The sequence below is a fragment of the Notolepis coatsorum genome, assembly GCF_963971535.1.
Source record: "Notolepis coatsorum genome assembly, chromosome: 2".
NCBI lineage: Eukaryota > Metazoa > Chordata > Actinopteri > Aulopiformes > Paralepididae > Notolepis > Notolepis coatsorum.
The window spans coordinates 222218005-222241183 of NC_140166.1; the positions used below are offsets into that span (position 1 = coordinate 222218005).

A 23179-nucleotide genomic window follows, 5' to 3' on the forward strand; every position below is an offset into this window, starting at 1 on the left:
CAGCTAATGGGGATCCCTAATAAAATCAAATCAAATCAAATCAAATACAGAATCGAATTGATTGATTAATTGATTGATTATTGATTGACATACCTTTATTTCCTCCAGTCAGTACTTTCTTTACTGTCAGCTTCTTCTTTGCTGCAAGACAAACACACACACACACACACACAGAGATGCACACACACAGACACACACACACACACACACACACACACACACACACACACACACAAAGGCTCAGATCAGGTTGCGTTGGTCTGTGTTTGTCGTTGCTGTGGGAGGGAGAGAAGCATGTCTGCTCATTACTCACTGAGTTCTGGATGAAGACAGACGGGTTCTGCTGAAGCCATCAGAGAGGCTGTTGTATTTAGTATTTAACAGACCGTTTAATCTGGACCAGGCAATAAAGGACTGTATCATGTGGACCAGGCAATAAAAGACTGTATCAGGTCCAGGCAATAAAAGACAGTTTAATTTGGACCAGTCAATAAAAGACAGTTTAATTTGGACCAGTCAATAACAGGCCATTTAATCTGGACCAGGCAATAAAAGACTGTATCATGTGGACCAGTCAATAAAAGACAGTTTAATTTGGACCAGTCAATAATAGGCCATTTAATCTGGACCAGGCAATCTGGTGCTCTCTGTGTAAAGATGGTTTTAGTCTCTCTGTGTAAAGATGGTTTTAGTCTCTGGTGCGCTCTGTGTAAAGATGGTTTTAGTCTCTCTGTGTAAAGATGGTTTTAGTCTCTGGTCTCTCTGTGTAAAGATGGTTTTAGTCTCTCTGTGTAAAGATGGTTTTAGTCTCTGGTCTCTCTGTGTAAAGATGGTTTTAGTCTCTGGTCTCTCTGTGTAAAGATGGTTTTAGTCTCTCTGTGTAAAGATGGTTTTAGTCTCTGGTCTCTCTGTGTAAAGATGGTTTTAGTCTCTGGTGCGCTCTGTGTAAAGATGGTTTTAGTCTCTGGTCTCTCTGTGTAAAGATGGTTTTAGTCTCTCTGTGTAAAGATGGTTTTAGTCTCTGGTCTCTCTGTGTAAAGATGGTTTTAGTCTCTGGTCTCTCTGTGTAAAGATGGTTTTAGTCTCTCTGTGTAAAGATGGTTTTAGTCTCTGGTCTCTCTGTGTAAAGATGGTTTTAGTCTCTGGTCTCTCTGTGTAAAGATGGTTTTAGTCTCTGGTGCTCTCTGTGTGAAGACGGTTTTAGTCTCTCTGTGTAAAGATGGTTTTAGTCTCTCTGTGTAAAGATGGTTTTAGTCTCTGGTCTCTCTGTGTAAAGATGGTTTTAGTCTCTCTGTGTAAAGATGGTTTTAGTCTCTCTGTGTAAAGATGGTTTTAGTCTCTGGTCTCTCTGTGTAAAGATGGTTTTAGTCTCTGGTGCTCTCTGTGTGAAGACGGTTTTAGTCTCTCTGTGTAAAGATGGTTTTAGTCTCTCTGTGTAAAGATGGTTTTAGTCTCTCTGTGTAAAGATGGTTTTAGTCTCTGGTCTCTCTGTGTAAAGATGGTTTTAGTCTCTCTGTGTAAAGACGGTTTTAGTCTCTCTGTGTAAAGACAGCGTTAGTCTCTGCTGCTCTCTGTGTAAAGATGGTTTTAGTCTCTGGTCTCTCTGTGTAAAGATGGTTTTAGTCTCTCTGTGTAAAGACGGTTTTAGTCTCTCTGTGTAAAGATGGTTTTAGTCTCTCTGTGTAAAGATGGTTTTAGTCTCTCTGTGTAAAGATGGTTTTAGTCTCTCTGTGTAAAGACGGTTTTAGTCTCTCTGTGTAAAGACAGCGTTAGTCTCTAGGGCTCTCTGTGTAAAGATGGTTTTAGTCTCTAGGGCTCTCTGTGTAAAGATGGTTTTAGTCTCTAGGGCTCTCTGTGTAAAGATGGTTTTAGTCTCTGGTCTCTCTGTGTAAAGATGGTTTTAGTCTCTGGTCTCTCTGTGTAAAGATGGTTTTAGTCTCTGGTCTCTCTGTGTAAAGATGGTTTTAGTCTCCGGCAGCCAGAGAGGGATATTTCAGCAGCGATCCATCAGCTCAGCAGGGGTCCACTCTCTCTCTGAGCCAAATACATTCGGTTTATAAAACATTCTCAAGGAGCACCTGTTCTTTCCATGAACGCCTCTACTTCCATATTGAATTCACCTCTTAAATCCTTAAAGGTTTGCCAAGTTAATCGAGGTCTGCAGAGGAGAATAATGCCAACGTTAACCCCTTCACTGCCACACTACAGAAGGTTAACCCTTTACTACCACACGGTTACCGTCGGTAGTGTGATAGTAAAGGGTTAACCTTCTGTAGCGTGGCAGTGAAAGGGTTAACCTGCTGTCGTGTGGCAGTGAAAGGGTTTTAAGGTCATGGTGATCAACAAGGCAGAGTCTAATTAAAAATATAACTTATTTCTCACTTTAGATGGTAAAACTATGTTAGAAATAGGCCCAGTGTAACGGAGGTACCGTGTGTCTATCCTACAGTCACGATGGACTGTGTATAGTGAAGTGACTGTGGACGTTAAGCGGTACTGCAAGTAAACTCACTCCCCAGAGGCATCCAGACCCATTACTAAAAAGTGAATTCACCTCTTGGTATAGTGCAGTGGTTCCCAAAGTCGGGGTCGCGACCCAAAGGTGGGCCGCGAGCAGCCACGGGAGGGCCGCGAGATGATTTCCAAAAAAAGGCCACTGAACAGGACAGGCCAGGACAGTGTTTCTAGTTGTATTCTAAAATTCTATTCTATTGTATTCTAAAATGTGACTATATGGTTTTATATTAACTTAATAAATAAACAAAAACGAAAAATCTACTTATTTCAACGAACATTTCAAACTAAATAACAGATTATGCACATAAAACGCTGAAAACAACCGAAGCAACAATAGTATTTTAATGAGGCTATTATTATTATCATTATTATTTTGCAACAAGTTAGCCCTCTCATAAATAGCACATATAAATGAATAACTAACTTGAACTAACTTAATAGGATTGAAGTGATATTTGGCTTAAAAAATCGGTCGCCTGGCAAAAAAAAAGAAGAAAAAAAAAGCCTGACGATGTGCATTGGGCCGCGGCTCTCTGACGCCTTATTTTCTGGGTCCCGGCCTGAAAAGTTTGTGAACCCCTGGTATAGTGGTCTGTGATGCCGCCCGCGGTGCGGGAGACCGGGGGTTCAACTCCCACTCAGGGCATGTCAAATAAGACCGGTTATACTAGCAGTAGGCTACAGTTTAATATGTGGCCGATCCAAACAAGAGATGTCTCATTTAAAACATAAATATGAGCTTACCTTGTTTTAGTTTTTCTTCTCAATGTGTTACTATTACTACTGGTGCATTCTGGTCAGATTTAGTTTAATTTTCTTTATAAAAACAAGATTTTATCTTACAAAAAATATTTTTCAAGTCTTATCAAAGAGGTGGGGAGGGGTCTTACAATCAAAGTCAATATGGTATATTATAATCATTATTATAATAGGTTGTCGATCCTGTATAAAAACTTAAATAAACAAGAAAATAATGTCCTCTTAAGCTTGATACTCAAATCAAGCCTCGTTTAACCGTAGTAAAAGCATCACACAGTAATTGTAGGATACCGTACCGTACCGTGTTTTAACCGTCTGTAGTGTGGTAGTGAAAGGTTGTAGTGTGGTAGTGAAAGGTTAACCTTCTGTAGTGTGGTAGTGAAAGGGTTAAATGTGGTATAAACGGTAGATTTTTGTGATTGTTATTAACTGATTTCTCTTTGCCCTCCTTAACCCTTCTCAATCATATTTGATTGGTCATTCACATTAGTTAGTTGGTTTAGTTCAGTGGTTCCCTCATATAGTTCTATGGTTGTTCCTACTATATATATTATGAATACATTTATATTTACCATATATATATATTTATCCATATCGGTCTGTATATACCTGCATATAATATTTTTTACATGCATGTAGATATTATATCTATATCTGTATATATCCCTTATCTACTTTGACTAGTTATGCTGCTGGCCAGTATGACTTACTATTGTAAACTACTAACGAGTCGGTCGCAGTCAACCAGCACCTGCTAACGGCTCAGACCCTCTAGCTCAGCTGGTTAGTGCGGCCGCCTGTGGATCCTATGGTCCCAGGTTCAAATCCACTTTGTTACAATGGTGGCAGTGGTGGGATCTCACTGCCCTGTGAATCTGTATCCAGGTTCACGTAGTAATTGGGACCATAGGAAAGTTTGCGTGTGGACGGAAGGACGTGCAAGGACACGCTTCTCGGGGGGGGACGGGGGGGACGGGGGACTGTAGACTACTGACGAGTCGCCGGTCACAGTCAACCAGCACCTGCTAACGGATCGGACCCTTTAGCTCAGCTGGTTAGTGATCCACTCGGATACACTACCCTAGTGTATTTATACCTGTATCACTGTACATAATATGATACTATAACACTGTACATACATCTGATTAGCACTATTACCCAGTAGTACAAATTTTTTTATCCACTTTTTCTCCCATCCCAATTTAGTCATGCCAATTCCCCCCCTCCCCTTCCTGGTCGTTGCTCGCATGTGCCCCCCACTGGTCGGTCTAGGGAGGGTTGATAGATACTATCACATGTCCCCTCCGATACATGCGGAGTCAGCCAGCCACTTCTTTTCACCTGCCAGCGCGGACTCTCATTGGGTGAGTGTAACAAGTGGGAGGTCACACTACCTCCCCCAGATCCCTTCCTCGCTGTGCAGGCGCCCTGACCGACCTGTAGGAGTCGCTGTTTACAACGACCAGATTACCACCCACCGGCTTCCCTCCCGCTGACTCTGCCAATTGCGTCAGTATGACGGCCGGCCAAGCCGGAGGCAACGCTGACAGCCGGATTCGATACCAGTGTCTCTGCGGTGGTAGACAGACGCTTAGTCCGCTGCGCCACCCAGCCGCCTCCAGTAGTACTAATTTATATATTTTATATCAAGTTTAATCACCTGTACATTGTATATTACTATTGCACTTTACTGTTACATTTGAACTCTGGTTGGATGCCAAACTTCTGAATAATGACAATACATTTTAATCTAATCTAAACTACTACTCTAGTAGACAGCTGTCGCAGCGCTAACACAGTGTGGAGAGAGGTCCTGCTATGAGAGACCAGTGGCACAAAGAATCTAAGCGTAACGAAATGTATTCGGATTTGCACACGAGAACTATAAACAAAGGGCTGTCCCCGACTAAGGATTTGGATGGTCGGCTATGATTGGCCAAAATTTGCCGTTAGTCGACTATTGGTCGACAAAAAAATAAATATATATATATAATATATATATATATATTTTTTATTTATAATTTTTTTTAAATTTTGTATCATTCCATTTGGGCTGTGGGGGTGCTTAATGTCTGAAGGAGTCGACTGAAGGCTTCTTGTCCTCTGCAAAAGCATGCAATTGGTCCACTGATGGATACATCTTGATATTTGTCTAGTCTAGTCTGTTCATTAGATGGGTGAAATCCTCTTTCAGTGCCTCTGTGCCTGTTTTCGTAGGCAGTTAGCCTCTGGTATGCGTGCCATTAGCGTTAGCCACGCTTCTAGGCCTCTTTTCTTTTGGAAAGAATGATATAAATTTTTTTAAAATATTATAAATATTTAATTTTTTATTTTATATATTCGACTAAGAGGTTGGCCAGTCGACTACGGCTCCTTTCGACCGATTAGTCGACTAATCGACTAATAGGGGTCAGCCCTTATTATCAAACACTGTTGCTTGGTTGCCTTCACACAAAATCACCTGTGGTAGTGAGTTAGCTAGCTGATGCTACGTTAGTTATCCAACCAGGGAGAGAAAAGCAATCAGAAAACTAAAATGTAAAGGTTTTTGACACCGACAGGTGCCAGGTGTTCCAGGTAATGTTAACATCACTTGCATTACAAACACAAAAGCAAGACGGTATGATGACGCCAACCTCTCTCTTGGCTTCACGTCTATGGAGGTCTGTGCGGTTTTGCCTTCAAAATAAAAGCGCGAGAGCGCTTTTATTTTATTTTATTTTATTTAATACAATTTACTACGAGACCCAATAACTGCACATCAGAACATTATGGAACCTCAAGTTCAATGTTCGAAAAAAAAAAAAAAAAACTAGAAGAAAATACAAGATAGATGGTATGGCCATTTTCAACGTTCTGTATGAAATCCAAGTGCGTGTTTTTCCAATTACCCAAGGGGGGGGGGGGGGGTGGCTGACTAATGTTTGCTTCAGTTCATTCAACAAGCTTCTTGAAGGCTTGGTGAATAGTAGTGTTCCCTCACACGTCCTCTCCTGGGAGACTGTATGGGGAATAATCTCCGGTCAGATTGATGTTGTGTTGAAGGAGTGTTCCGGGTTGCTATGTCAGCTATTCGGTGAGCTCCTGGCTGATCCAACGGCGCTCCCCGCTCTGAGCCCAGTGCCAGCGGCTGCAGCCTCGGCGGTGCCAGCATCACGGTGCCAGCATCACGGTGCGGCACGACCCTTGGTGTTTTATTTCTATTAGACAACCGTCTTCCAACAAGTTTAACTTAACCCTCCAGTCGGCCATGTCGCAATTCTGGTCAAATAGCCTTTTTTTTTGTGTTACCTGGGAAGGGCCGCTGGGAGGGGGTTGGGTGGGGGGGGGGGGAGTTTGGATGTTTACATGGGCCAGTTTCGAATTGCAGCCTCCCGTAGGTGCTCTTTGAGAGCGGTTTTGAAGGTGGGTAGGGATTCACATTACTTTACAGCTTTGGGTAGGGCGTTCCACATTGATGTGGCATAATTGCGAAACGTGTTTAGTCCCTTGTTTGAGCCGAATCTGGGTTTAACATGATTTGTGGAGCTCCCTCTGGTGTTGTGGTCGTGGTATTCACTGACCTTTGGGAAGTATTCCGACATGTACATGGGTACCTTGGTGGTGTAGTGTATCTTGTAGACCAGGCCCATTGCAAGTTGCTGTACTCTGTCAGTGGGCAGGGATGAGGTGGGTTTTAGGAGTAAGGTCAAGCAGTAGTCTGACCAGCCTTTGAGGTGCTTTGGTACCATGAGGTGCACGCATAGTCGTAGTACCCTTGAATGAGTGCTCCTGTTAGAGTCTTCAAGGTATTCTTGTTTACCAGAGAGGAGATCCGGTACAGGAATCTAGGTCGTTGGTTGACTTTTTTTTTTATAACATTGGTTGCCATTTTGTCACAGGAAAGATTTGCCTCTAGGATGGAACCCAGGTATGTCAGAATGGACTCTGTTTTACCCAGGTGTAGTGATGGTCTGTTATCAGCGAGCCAGGTGCAGACTCTGTTTTACCCAGGTGTAGTGATGGTTTGTTATCAGCGAGCCAGGTGCAGACTCTGTTTTACCCAGGTGTAGTGATGGTCTGTTATCAGTGAGCCAGGTGCAGACTCTGTTTTAACCAGGTGTAGTGATGGTTTGTTATCAGCGAGCCAGGTGCAGACTCTGTTTTACCCAGGTGTAGTGATGGTCTGTTATCAGCGAGCCAGGTGCAGACTCTGTTTTACCCAGGTGTAGTGATGGTCTGTTATCAGCGAGCCAGGTGCAGACTCTGTTTTACCCAGGTGTAGTGATGGTTTGTTATCAGCGAGCCAGGTGCAGACTCTGTTTTACCCAGGTGTAGTGATGGTTTGTTATCAGCGAGCCAGGTGCAGACTCTGTTTTACCCAGGTGTAGTGATGGTCTGTTATCAGCGAGCCAGGTGCAGACTCTGTTTTACCCAGGTGTAGTGATGGTTTGTTATCAGCGAGCCAGGTGCAGACTCTGTTTTACCCAGGTGTAGTGATGGTTTGTTATCAGCGAGCCAGGTGCAGACTCTGTTTTACCCAGGTGTAGTGATGGTTTGTTATCAGCGAGCCAGGTGCGGACTCTGTTTTACCCAGGTGTAGTGATGGTCTGTTATCAGCGAGCCAGGTGCAGACTCTGTTTTACCCAGGTGTAGTGATGGTTTGTTATCAGCGAGCCAGGTGCAGACTCTGTTTTACCCAGGTGTAGTGATGGTTTGTTATCAGCGAGCCAGGTGCAGACTCTGTTTTACCCAGGTGTAGTGATGGTTTGTTATCAGTGAGCCAGGTGCAGACTCTGTTTTACCCAGGTGTAGTGATGGTTTGTTATCAGCGAGCCAGGTGCGGACTCTGTTTTACCCAGGTGTAGTGATGGTCTGTTATCAGCGAGCCAGGTGCAGACTCTGTTTTACCCAGGTGTAGTGATGGTTTGTTATCAGCGAGCCAGGTGCAGACTCTGTTTTACCCAGGTGTAGTGATGGTCTGTTATCAGCGAGCCAGGTGCAGACTCTGTTTTACCCAGGTGTAGTGATGGTCTGTTATCAGCGAGCCAGGTGCAGACTCTGTTTTACCCAGGTGTAGTGATGGTTTGTTATCAGCGAGCCAGGTGCAGACTCTGTTTTACCCACGTGTAGTGATGGTTTGTTATCAGCGAGCCAGGTGCAGCAGCAGGATATCAGTTTACCTGGCTTGACAACAGCAGCGGCAGCAGCAGCAGGCAGGGCTGTGGTGCTGGTTTGACTGACTAACTCCTGAGGGAGGTTCACAGCTCCTAGTAACAGAGAGAGAGAGAGAGAGAGAGAGAGAGAGAGAGAGAGAGAGAGAGAGAGAGAGAGAGAGAGAGAGAGAGAGAGAGAGAGAGAGAGAGAGAGAGAGAGAGAGAGAGAGAGAGAGAGAGAGAGAGAGGTGTGGAAACTGTGTAGACCATTTCTTTATTGAACATGTTCACATTGTAACAGTGTTGTAAATGGAGTCTGACCATTCAGTCATTATCCAGAGAGTTTGACAGTTTGATTGCGAAGAGCAGCTGAATAGCCCATGGGAAGATCTTCATCCCTGCATCCATCCATAACTAACCAACCAACCAACCAACCACCCAATCAATCAATTAATCAATCAATCAACCAATAAATCAACAAACCAATCAACCAACCAATCAACCAACCAATAAATCAATCAACCAATCAACCAACCAATCAACCAATCAATCAATCAATACATGAATCAATCATCCAACCAGCCAATCAATCCATCAATCAATCAATCCATCCATCCAGTATTCCACCACCCCCACCCACCAGTCAGTCAATCAGTCAGTCAGGCATGAGAGACTCATGAAAGACAATCAATCAATTCATCCATGCATCCATTCATAACCCATTCAACCAACCAATCAATCAACCAATCAATCAATCAATCAATCAATCAACCAACCAATCAATCAATCAATCAATCAATCAATCAATCAATCAATCCAGTATTCCACCACCCCACCCACCAGTCAGTCAGTCAGGCATGAGAGACTCGTGAAAGACAATCAATCAATTCATCCATGCATCCATTCATAACCCATTCAATCAATCAATCAATCACTCAATCAATCAATCAATCAATCAAAAAAAATCAATCAATCAATCAATCAATGTGGTGTTCTTACTAGTGAGACTGAAGGAGGACGTCCATCTAGAGAGGGCCTGGGACTGGACCCCATGACTGTAGGAACCCACGTAGTTGTGACGTCCTTGTTGCCTGTGGACCTTCACTGGGCCCCCGGAGGCCCCCACCACCCCCCTGGAGAACAGAACAGACAAGCAACGACATGAACCAGCGCCCTGGAGAACAGAACAGACAAGCAAGGACATGAACCACCCCCCTGGAGAACAGAACAGACAAGCAACGACATGAACCACCCCCCTGGAGAACAGAACAGACAAGCAACGACATGAACCACCCCTCTGGAGAACAGAACAGACAAGCAAGGACATGAACCACCCCCCTGGAGAACAGAACAGACAAGCAAGGACATGAACCACCTCTCTGGAGAACAGAACAGACAAGCAACGACATGAACCAGCCCTCTGGAGAACAGAACAGACAAGCAACGACATGAAACATCCCCCTGGAGAACAGAACAGACAAGCAACGACATGAACCACCCCCCTGGAGAACAGAACAGACAAGCAACGACATGAACCACCCCCCTGGAGAACAGAACAGACAAGCAAGGACATGAACCAGCCCTCTGGAGAACAGAACAGACAAGCAAGGACATGAACCATCCCCCTGGAGAACAGAACAGACAAGCAAGGACATGAACCAGCCCTCTGGAGAAGAGAACAGACAAGCAACGACATGAACCACCCCTCTGGAGAACAGAACAGACAAGCAACGACATGAACCACCCCCTGGAGAACAGAACAGACAAGCAACGACATGAACCACCCCCCTGGAGAACAGAACAGACAAGCAAGGACATGAACCAGCCCCCTGGAGAACAGAACAGACAAGCAAGGACATGAACCACCCCCCTGGAGAACAGAACAGACAAGCAACGACATGAACCACCCCTCTGGAGAACAGAACAGACAAGCAACGACATGAACCACCCCTCTGGAGAACAGAACAAACAAGCAACGACATGAACCAGCGCTCTGGAGAACAGAACAGACAAGCAACGACATGAACCACCCCTCTGGAGAACAGAACAGACAAGCAAGGACATGAACCACCTCTCTGGAGAAGAGAACAGACAAGCAACGAAATGAACCAGCCCTCTGGAGAACAGAACAGACAAGCAACGACATGAACCACCTCCTGGAGAACAGCAGAACAGACAAGCAACGACATGAACCACCCCCCTGGAGAAGAGAACAGACATGCAACGACATGAACCACCCCTCTGGAGAACAGAACAAACAAGCAACGACATGAACCACCCCTCTGGAGAACAGAACAAACAAGCAACGACATGAACCAGCGCTCTGGAGAACAGAACAGACAAGCAACGACATGAACCACCCCTCTGGAGAACAGAACAGACAAGCAAGGACATGAACCACCTCTCTGGAGAAGAGAACAGACAAGCAACGAAATGAACCAGCCCTCTGGAGAACAGAACAGACAAGCAACGACATGAACCACCTCCTGGAGAACAGCAGAACAGACAAGCAACGACATGAACCACCCCCCTGGAGAAGAGAACAGACATGCAACGACATGAACCACCTCCTGGAGAACAGAACAGACAAGCAACGACATGAACCCCCCCTCTGGAGAACAGAACAGACAAGCAACGACATGAACCACCCCTCTGGAGAACAGAACAGACAAGCAACGACATGAACCACCCCCCTGGAGAACAGAACAGACAAGCAAGGACATGAACCACCTCTCTGGAGAAGAGAACAGACAAGCAACGAAATGAACCAGCCCTCTGGAGAACAGAACAGACAAGCAACGACATGAACCACCTCCTGGAGAACAGCAGAACAGACAAGCAACGACATGAACCACCCCCCTGGAGAAGAGAACAGACATGCAACGACATGAACCACCCCTCTGGAGAACAGAACAAACAAGCAACGACATGAACCACCCCTCTGGAGAACAGAACAAACAAGCAACGACATGAACCAGCGCTCTGGAGAACAGAACAGACAAGCAACGACATGAACCACCCCTCTGGAGAACAGAACAGACAAGCAAGGACATGAACCACCTCTCTGGAGAAGAGAACAGACAAGCAACGAAATGAACCAGCCCTCTGGAGAACAGAACAGACAAGCAACGACATGAACCACCTCCTGGAGAACAGCAGAACAGACAAGCAACGACATGAACCACCCCCCTGGAGAAGAGAACAGACATGCAACGACATGAACCACCTCCTGGAGAACAGAACAGACAAGCAACGACATGAACCCCCCCTCTGGAGAACAGAACAGACAAGCAACGACATGAACCACCCCTCTGGAGAACAGAACAGACAAGCAACGACATGAACCACCCCCCTGGAGAACAGAACAGACAAGCAACGACATGGTTCATTCAACATCTTCTCTGGTCTTGTCATCGTCCCCCAGGAGAAACCACAGTGTATTGAGTATCGAGCGGTCTGTTGAAACTGAATAATGGGGATTGAAAGCAGGAACCTATGGATTGGAACCCGTTGGAAACATTGTTACATTGTTGGAAAGTTGAATTTGCCGCCTTTCGATCGTCACCACACTCGGCGAGTCGGCGAGCGTCATTTGACGAGCCGAGTGACCACGTCCTGTTGTGAGCGGTCCTGAACTGACCCGTCACCGAAATTATTGACCACCGTCGTAGCCAAGGAGCGTCTGCTCCGAAAGCGATCTCAGACGGGCGTTGCCGGTGGGGGGAAGGTGGCACAAGAAGACGAAGAAGTCCATTGTTTTGACTAGAGTATCGAAATTAATGGCAGCGGACAACCATTTTGGATAATCATGCCGCATTTTTACTGGTACACACATTACAAAAACCTTTGTAAAACATTCATTTTCGGTGGGATTTTTATAAACTTTGGACCTGTACTACATAAGACTTCAGGCTACGGAACCGTTATGTTTTCCAGCTCCTACCTCTCAGCTGGAACTTAAAAAACAGGCATCTGGCAACCAGTAAAAAGAAATACACAACACTTTTACTTCAGTGTGTTAAAACCTCTGTTACTCTATTTCATTAGCACTTAAAGTGATTTCTCTTTATTGTGTAAGAAACTTCAGAATGTTACCTTTCAAAAGAGACCAGACTCAATCATGTGCTATAAGTATAAAGTGTAATGAATCACAAATTACTTTGGGTATGCAATCGTCAAAAAAAAGAAGAAACTAGCCCCGTTTTTGCCCGATCCTTAAGAGGTTAACATAATTTCATCCCTTTTCTGGCCCACTGTGTCATTAAGGGCAGTGGGGAGGGCCTGTCTGCTGTCGAAGTGTGTTCTCAACTGAATCCAGAAGTGTACCACCTATGACTGCGGAATGATCTAGTTCCAAATAAAGGTGGATGTATGTTTGTTCAATTTCTTGAAGAATGATTTGGGAATAAAGACTGGGACCGTCTGGAATAGACATCTCGGCATGATTTTGACAGAATTGAACGCTGCCTGCCAACGCTGACCATCGCTCCATGTCTTGGCTTTTTCGAGAACCAATTTGAAATTGCTATTAACCCTTTCACTACCACAAACCCCACCAGAGACCCACCAGAGAGAGACCCCACCAAAGACCCACCAGAGAGATACCCCACCAGAGAGAGACCCCACCAGAGACCCACCAGAGACCCACCAGAGAGAGACCCCACCAGAGACCCACCAGAGAGAGACCCACCAGAGACCCACCAGAGAGAGACCCACCAGAGACCTACCAGAGAGAGACCCCACCAGAGAGAGACCCCACCAGAGACCCACCAGAGACCCACCAGAGAGAGACCCCACCAGAGACCCACCAGAGAGAGACCCACCAGAGAGAGACCCCACCAGAGACCCCACCAGAGAGAGACCCACCAGAGAGAGACCCACCAGAGAGAGACCCACCAGAGACCCACCAGAGAGAGACCCACCAGAGACCCACCAGAGAGAGACCCACCAGAGAGAGACCCCACCAGAGAGAGACCCCACCAGAGAGAGACCCACCAGAGAGAGACCCACCAGAGAGAGACCCACCAGAGACCCACCAGAGAGAGACCCCACCAGAGAGAGACCCACCAGAGAGAGACCCCACCAGAGACCCACCAGAGAGAGACCCCACCAGAGAGAGACCCCACCAGAGACCCACCAGAGAGAGACCCCACCAGAGAGAGACCCCACCAAAGACCCACCAGAGAGAGACCCCACCAGAGACCCACCAGAGAGAGACCCCACCAGAGAGAGACCCACCAGAGAGAGACCCCACCAGAGAGAGACCCCACCAAAGACCCACCAGAGAGAGACCCCACCAGAGACCCACCAGAGAGAGACCCCACCAGAGAGAGACCCACCAGAGAGAGACCCCACCAGAGAGAGACCCCACCAAAGACCCACCAGAGAGAGACCCCACCAGAGACTCACCAGAGAGAGACCTCACCAGAGACTCACCAGAGAGAGACCCACCAGAGAGAGACCCCACCAGAGAGACCCACCAGAGAGACCCACCAGAGAGAGACCCCACCAGAGAGAGACCCCACCAGAGAGAGACCCACCAGAGAGAGACCCACCAGAGAGAGACCCCACCAGAGACTCACCAGAGAGAGACCCACCAGAGAGAGACCCCACCAGAGAGAGACCCACCAGAGAGACCCACCAGAGAGACCCACCAGAGACCCACCAGAGAGAGACCCCACCAGAGAGACCCACCAGAGAGAGACCCACCAGAGAGAGACCCCACCAGAGACCCACCAGAGAGAGACCCCACCAGAGAGAGACCCACCAGAGAGAGACCCACCAGAGAGAGACCCCACCAGAGACCCACCAGAGAGAGACCCCACCAGAGAGACCCACCAGAGAGACCCACCAGAGAGACCCACCAGAGACCCACCAGAGAGAGACCCCACCAGAGAGAGACCCACCAGAGAGAGACCCCACCAGAGACCCACCAGAGAGAGACCCCACCAGAGAGAGACCCCACCAGAGAGAGACCCACCTGAGAGAAACCCCACCAGAGAGAGACCCACCAGAGAGAGACCCACCTGAGAGAAACCCCACCAGAGAGAGACCCACCAGAGAGAGACCCCACCAGAGACCCACCAGAGAGAGACCCCACCAGAGACCCACCAGAGAGAGACCCCACCAGAGAGAGACCCACCAGAGAGAGACCCCACCAGAGACCCACCAGAGAGAGACCCCACCAGAGACCCACCAGAGAGAGACCCCACCAGAGAGAGACCCACCAGAGAGAGACCCACCAGAGAGAGACCCACCAGAGAGAGACCCACCAGAGACCCACCAGAGAGAGACCCACCAGAGAGAGACCCCACCAGAGAGAGACCCACCAGAGAGAGACCCACCAGAGACCCACCAGAGAGAGACCCACCAGAGAGAGACCCCACCAGAGAGAGACCCACCAGAGAGAGACCCCACCAGAGAGAGACCCCACCAGAGAGAGACCCCACCAGAGAGAGACCCACCAGAGAGAGACCCACCAGAGAGAGACCCACCAGAGAGAGACCCACCAGAGAGAGACCCCACCAGAGACCCACCAGAGAGAGACCCACCAGAGAGAGACCCACCAGAGAGAGACCCCACCAGAGAGAGACCCCACCAGAGAGAGACCCCACCAGAGAGAGACCCCACCAGAGACCCACCAGAGAGAGACCCACCAGAGAGAGACCCACCAGAGAGAGACCCACCAGAGAGAGACCCCACCAGAGACCCACCAGAGAGAGACCCACCAGAGAGAGACCCCACCAGAGACCCACCAGAGACCCACCAGAGAGAGACCCCACCAGAGACCTACCAGAGAGAGACCCACCAGAGAGAGACCCACCAGAGAGAGACCCCACCAGAGACCCACCAGAGAGAGACCCCACCAGAGAGAGACCCCACCAGAGACCCACCAGAGACCCACCAGAGACCCACCAGAGAGAGACCCACCAGAGAGAGACCCACCAGAGAGAGACCCCACCAGAGACCCACCAGAGAGAGACCCACCAGAGACCCACCAGAGAGAGACCCACCAGAGACCCACCAGAGAGAGACCCACCAGAGAGAGACCCACCAGAGACCCACCAGAGAGAGACCCACCAGAGACCCACCAGAGAGAGACCCACCAGAGAGAGACCCCACCAGAGACCCACCAGAGAGAGACCCCACCAGAGACTCACCAGAGAGAGACCCCACCAGAGACTCACCAGAGAGAGACCCACCAGAGAGAGACCCCACCAGAGAGACCCACCAGAGAGACCCACCAGAGAGAGACCCCACCAGAGAGAGACCCCACCAGAGAGAGACCCACCAGAGAGAGACCCACCAGAGAGAGACCCCACCAGAGACTCACCAGAGAGAGACCCACCAGAGAGAGACCCCACCAGAGAGAGACCCACCAGAGAGACCCACCAGAGAGACCCACCAGAGACCCACCAGAGAGAGACCCCACCAGAGAGACCCACCAGAGAGAGACCCACCAGAGAGAGACCCCACCAGAGACCCACCAGAGAGAGACCCCACCAGAGAGAGACCCACCAGAGAGAGACCCACCAGAGAGAGACCCCACCAGAGACCCACCAGAGAGAGACCCCACCAGAGAGACCCACCAGAGAGACCCACCAGAGAGACCCACCAGAGACCCACCAGAGAGAGACCCCACCAGAGAGAGACCCACCAGAGAGAGACCCCACCAGAGACCCACCAGAGAGAGACCCCACCAGAGAGAGACCCCACCAGAGAGAGACCCACCTGAGAGAAACCCCACCAGAGAGAGACCCACCAGAGAGAGACCCACCTGAGAGAAACCCCACCAGAGAGAGACCCACCAGAGAGAGACCCCACCAGAGACCCACCAGAGAGAGACCCCACCAGAGACCCACCAGAGAGAGACCCCACCAGAGAGAGACCCACCAGAGAAAGACCCCACCAGAGACCCACCAGAGAGAGACCCCACCAGAGACCCACCAGAGAGAGACCCCACCAGAGAGAGACCCACCAGAGAGAGACCCACCAGAGAGAGACCCACCAGAGAGAGACCCACCAGAGAGAGACCCACCAGAGAGAGACCCACCAGAGACCCACCAGAGAGAGACCCACCAGAGAGAGACCCCACCAGAGAGAGACCCACCAGAGAGAGACCCCACCAGAGAGAGACCCCACCAGAGAGAGACCCCACCAGAGAGAGACCCACCAGAGAGAGACCCACCAGAGAGAGACCCCACCAGAGACCCACCAGAGAGAGACCCACCAGAGAGAGACCCACCAGAGAGAGACCCCACCAGAGAGAGACCCCACCAGAGAGAGACCCCACCAGAGAGAGACCCCACCAGAGACCCACCAGAGAGAGACCCACCAGAGAGAGACCCACCAGAGAGAGACCCACCAGAGAGAGACCCACCAGAGAGAGACCCCACCAGAGACCCACCAGAGAGAGACCCACCAGAGAGAGACCCCACCAGAGACCCACCAGAGAGAGACCCCACCAGAGACCTACCAGAGAGAGACCCCACCAGAGAGAGACCCACCAGAGAGAGACCCCACCAGAGACCCACCAGAGAGAGACCCCACCAGAGACCTACCAGAGAGAGACCCACCAGAGAGAGACCCACCAGAGAGAGACCCCACCAGAGACCCACCAGAGAGAGACCCCACCAGAGAGAGACCCCACCAGAGACCCACCAGAGAGAGACCCCACCAGAGAGAGACCCACCAGAGACCCACCAGAGAGAGACCCACCAGAGAGAGACCCCACCAGAGACCCACCAGAGAGAGACCCCACCAGAGAGAGACCCCACCAGAGACCCACCAGAGAGAGACCCCACCAGAGAGAGACCCACCAGAGACCCCACCAGAGACCCACCAGAGAGAGACCCACCAGAGAGAGACCCACCAGAGAGAGACCCCACCAGAGACCCACCAGAGAGAGACCCACCAGAGAGAGACCCCACCAGAGACCCACCAGAGAGAGACCCCACCAGAGAGAGACCCACCAGAGACCCACCAGAGACCCACCAGAGACCCACCAGAGAGAGACCCACCAGAGAGAGACCCACCAGAGAGAGACCCCACCAGAGACCCACCAGAGAGAGACCCACCAGAGACCCACCAGAGAGAGACCCACCAGAGACCCACCAGAGAGAGACCCACCAGAGAGAGACCCACCAGAGACCCACCAGAGAGAGACCCACCAGAGACCCACCAGAGAGAGACCCACCAGAGAGAGACCCCACCAGAGACCCACCAGAGAGAGACCCACCAGAGACCCACCAGAGAGAGACCCACCAGAGAGAGACCCCACCAGAGAGAGACCCACCAGAGAGAGACCCCACCAGAGAGAGACCCCACCAGAGAGAGACCCCACCAGAGAGAGACCCACCAGAGAGAGACCCACCAGAGAGAGACCCCACCAGAGACCCACCAGAGAGAGACCCACCAGAGAGAGACCCACCAGAGAGAGACCCCACCAGAGAGAGACCCCACCAGAGAGAGACCCCACCAGAGAGAGACCCCACCAGAGACCCACCAGAGAGAGACCCACCAGAGAGAGACCCACCAGAGAGAGACCCCACCAGAGACCCACCAGAGAGAGACCCACCAGAGAGAGACCCCACCAGAGACCCACCAGAGAGAGACCCACCAGAGAGAGACCCCACCAGAGAGAGACCCCACCAGAGACCCACCAGAGAGAGACCCACCAGAGAGAGACCCACCAGAGAGAGACCCACCAGAGAGAGACCCACCAGAGAGAGACCCCACCAGAGACCCACCAGAGAGAGACCCCACCAGAGACCCACCAGAGAGAGACCCACCAGAGAGAGACCCCACCAGAGAGAGACCCACCAGAGACCCACCAGAGAGAGACCCACCAGAGACCCACCAGAGAGAGACCCACCAGAGAGAGACCCACCAGAGAGAGACCCACCAGAGACCCACCAGAGAGAGACCCACCAGAGACCCACCAGAGAGAGACCCACCAGAGAGAGACCCACCAGAGAGAGACCCACCAGAGAGAGACCCACCAGAGAGAGACCCCACCAGAGACCCACCAGAGAGAGACCCACCAGAGACCCACCAGAGAGAGACCCACCAGAGAGAGACCCCACCAGAGACCCACCAGAGAGAGACCCCACCAGAGACCTACCAGAGAGAGACCCACCAGAGAGAGACCCACCAGAGAGAGACCCCACCAGAGACCCACCAGAGAGAGACCCACCAGAGACCCACCAGAGAGAGACCCACCAGAGAGAGACCCCACCAGAGAGACCCACCAGAGAGACCCACCAGAGAGAGACCCCACCAGAGAGAGACCCCACCAGAGAGAGACCCACCAGAGAGAGACCCACCAGAGAGAGACCCCACCAGAGACTCACCAGAGAGAGACCCACCAGAGAGAGACCCCACCAGAGAGAGACCCACCAGAGAGACCCACCAGAGAGACCCACCAGAGACCCACCAGAGAGAGACCCCACCAGAGAGACCCACCAGAGAGAGACCCACCAGAGAGAGACCCCACCAGAGACCCACCAGAGAGAGACCCCACCAGAGAGAGACCCACCAGAGAGAGACCCACCAGAGAGAGACCCCACCAGAGACCCACCAGAGAGAGACCCCACCAGAGAGACCCACCAGAGAGACCCACCAGAGAGACCCACCAGAGACCCACCAGAGAGAGACCCCACCAGAGAGAGACCCACCAGAGAGAGACCCCACCAGAGACCCACCAGAGAGAGACCCCACCAGAGAGAGACCCCACCAGAGAGAGACCCACCTGAGAGAAACCCCACCAGAGAGAGACCCACCAGAGAGAGACCCACCTGAGAGAAACCCCACCAGAGAGAGACCCACCAGAGAGAGACCCCACCAGAGACCCACCAGAGAGAGACCCCACCAGAGACCCACCAGAGAGAGACCCCACCAGAGAGAGACCCACCAGAGAGAGACCCCACCAGAGACCCACCAGAGAGAGACCCCACCAGAGACCCACCAGAGAGAGACCCCACCAGAGAGAGACCCACCAGAGAGAGACCCACCAGAGAGAGACCCACCAGAGAGAGACCCACCAGAGACCCACCAGAGAGAGACCCACCAGAGAGAGACCCCACCAGAGAGAGACCCACCAGAGAGAGACCCACCAGAGACCCACCAGAGAGAGACCCACCAGAGAGAGACCCCACCAGAGAGAGACCCACCAGAGAGAGACCCCACCAGAGAGAGACCCCACCAGAGAGAGACCCCACCAGAGAGAGACCCACCAGAGAGAGACCCACCAGAGAGAGACCCACCAGAGAGAGACCCACCAGAGAGAGACCCCACCAGAGACCCACCAGAGAGAGACCCACCAGAGAGAGACCCACCAGAGAGAGACCCCACCAGAGAGAGACCCCACCAGAGAGAGACCCCACCAGAGAGAGACCCCACCAGAGACCCACCAGAGAGAGACCCACCAGAGAGAGACCCACCAGAGAGAGACCCACCAGAGAGAGACCCCACCAGAGACCCACCAGAGAGAGACCCACCAGAGAGAGACCCCACCAGAGACCCACCAGAGACCCACCAGAGAGAGACCCCACCAGAGACCTACCAGAGAGAGACCCACCAGAGAGAGACCCACCAGAGAGAGACCCCACCAGAGACCCACCAGAGAGAGACCCCACCAGAGAGAGACCCCACCAGAGACCCACCAGAGACCCACCAGAGACCCACCAGAGAGAGACCCACCAGAGAGAGACCCACCAGAGAGAGACCCCACCAGAGACCCACCAGAGAGAGACCCACCAGAGACCCACCAGAGAGAGACCCACCAGAGAGAGACCCACCAGAGACCCACCAGAGAGAGACCCACCAGAGAGAGACCCACCAGAGACCCACCAGAGAGAGACCCACCAGAGACCCACCAGAGAGAGACCCACCAGAGAGAGACCCCACCAGAGACCCACCAGAGAGAGACCCCACCAGAGACTCACCAGAGAGAGACCCCACCAGAGACTCACCAGAGAGAGACCCACCAGAGAGAGACCCCACCAGAGAGACCCACCAGAGAGACCCACCAGAGAGAGACCCCACCAGAGAGAGACCCCACCAGAGAGAGACCCACCAGAGAGAGACCCACCAGAGAGAGACCCCACCAGAGACTCACCAGAGAGAGACCCACCAGAGAGAGACCCCACCAGAGAGAGACCCACCAGAGAGACCCACCAGAGAGACCCACCAGAGACCCACCAGAGAGAGACCCCACCAGAGAGACCCACCAGAGAGAGACCCACCAGAGAGAGACCCCACCAGAGACCCACCAGAGAGAGACCCCACCAGAGAGAGACCCACCAGAGAGAGACCCACCAGAGAGAGACCCCACCAGAGACCCACCAGAGAGAGACCCCACCAGAGAGACCCACCAGAGAGACCCACCAGAGAGACCCACCAGAGACCCACCAGAGAGAGACCCCACCAGAGAGAGACCCACCAGAGAGAGACCCCACCAGAGACCCACCAGAGAGAGACCCCACCAGAGAGAGACCCCACCAGAGAGAGACCCACCTGAGAGAAACCCCACCAGAGAGAGACCCACCAGAGAGAGACCCACCTGAGAGAAACCCCACCAGAGAGAGACCCACCAGAGAGAGACCCCACCAGAGACCCACCAGAGAGAGACCCCACCAGAGACCCACCAGAGAGAGACCCCACCAGAGAGAGACCCACCAGAGAAAGACCCCACCAGAGACCCACCAGAGAGAGACCCCACCAGAGACCCACCAGAGAGAGACCCCACCAGAGAGAGACCCACCAGAGAGAGACCCACCAGAGACCCACCAGAGAGAGACCCACCAGAGAGAGACCCACCAGAGAGAGACCCACCAGAGACCCACCAGAGAGAGACCCACCAGAGAGAGACCCCACCAGAGAGAGACCCACCAGAGAGAGACCCCACCAGAGAGAGACCCCACCAGAGAGAGACCCCACCAGAGAGAGACCCACCAGAGAGAGACCCACCAGAGAGAGACCCCACCAGAGACCCACCAGAGAGAGACCCACCAGAGAGAGACCCACCAGAGAGAGACCCCACCAGAGAGAGACCCCACCAGAGAGAGACCCCACCAGAGAGAGACCCCACCAGAGACCCACCAGAGAGAGACCCACCAGAGAGAGACCCACCAGAGAGAGACCCACCAGAGAGAGACCCCACCAGAGACCCACCAGAGAGAGACCCACCAGAGAGAGACCCCACCAGAGACCCACCAGAGAGAGACCCCACCAGAGACCTACCAGAGAGAGACCCCACCAGAGAGAGACCCACCAGAGAGAGACCCCACCAGAGACCCACCAGAGAGAGACCCCACCAGAGACCTACCAGAGAGAGACCCACCAGAGAGAGACCCACCAGAGAGAGACCCCACCAGAGACCCACCAGAGAGAGACCCCACCAGAGAGAGACCCCACCAGAGACCCACCAGAGAGAGACCCCACCAGAGAGAGACCCACCAGAGACCCACCAGAGAGAGACCCACCAGAGAGAGACCCCACCAGAGACCCACCAGAGAGAGACCCCACCAGAGAGAGACCCCACCAGAGACCCACCAGAGAGAGACCCCACCAGAGAGAGACCCACCAGAGACCCCACCAGAGACCCACCAGAGAGAGACCCACCAGAGAGAGACCCACCAGAGAGAGACCCCACCAGAGACCCACCAGAGAGAGACCCACCAGAGAGAGACCCCACCAGAGACCCACCAGAGAGAGACCCCACCAGAGAGAGACCCACCAGAGACCCACCAGAGACCCACCAGAGACCCACCAGAGAGAGACCCACCAGAGAGAGACCCACCAGAGAGAGACCCCACCAGAGACCCACCAGAGAGAGACCCACCAGAGACCCACCAGAGAGAGACCCACCAGAGACCCACCAGAGAGAGACCCACCAGAGAGAGACCCACCAGAGACCCACCAGAGAGAGACCCACCAGAGACCCACCAGAGAGAGACCCACCAGAGAGAGACCCCACCAGAGACCCACCAGAGAGAGACCCACCAGAGACCCACCAGAGAGAGACCCACCAGAGAGAGACCCCACCAGAGAGAGACCCACCAGAGAGAGACCCCCACCAGAGAGAGACCCCACCAGAGAGAGACCCCACCAGAGAGAGACCCACCAGAGAGAGACCCACCAGAGAGAGACCCCACCAGAGACCCACCAGAGAGAGACCCCACCAGAGAGAGACCCACCAGAGAGAGACCCCACCAGAGAGAGACCCCACCAGAGAGAGACCCCACCAGAGAGAGACCCCACCAGAGACCCACCAGAGAGAGACCCACCAGAGAGAGACCCACCAGAGAGAGACCCCACCAGAGACCCACCAGAGAGAGACCCACCAGAGAGAGACCCCACCAGAGACCCACCAGAGAGAGACCCACCAGAGAGAGACCCCACCAGAGAGAGACCCCACCAGAGACCCACCAGAGAGAGACCCACCAGAGAGAGACCCACCAGAGAGAGACCCACCAGAGAGAGACCCACCAGAGAGAGACCCCACCAGAGACCCACCAGAGAGAGACCCCACCAGAGACCCACCAGAGAGAGACCCACCAGAGAGAGACCCCACCAGAGAGAGACCCACCAGAGACCCACCAGAGAGAGACCCACCAGAGACCCACCAGAGAGAGACCCACCAGAGAGAGACCCACCAGAGAGAGACCCACCAGAGACCCACCAGAGAGAGACCCACCAGAGACCCACCAGAGAGAGACCCACCAGAGAGAGACCCACCAGAGAGAGACCCACCAGAGAGAGACCCA

The 23179-nt window shown here is 52.2% G+C and overlaps 1 protein-coding gene across 1 annotated transcript in view; it reads right to left on the reverse strand.

The window, feature by feature from the left end:
- Nucleotides 1–23179, reverse strand: part of coch (coagulation factor C homolog, cochlin (Limulus polyphemus)) — a 67157-nt gene that overhangs the window by 32655 nt on the left and 11323 nt on the right. Inside the window, exons 5-7 of the mRNA XM_084307714.1 lie at nt 9411–9544; nt 8439–8525; nt 94–141 (exon numbers count right to left, since the gene is read on the reverse strand). Coding sequence (XP_084163840.1) covers nt 94–141; nt 8439–8525; nt 9411–9544 — 269 coding nt within the window. The remainder of the gene's footprint in view (nt 1–93; nt 142–8438; nt 8526–9410; nt 9545–23179) is intronic.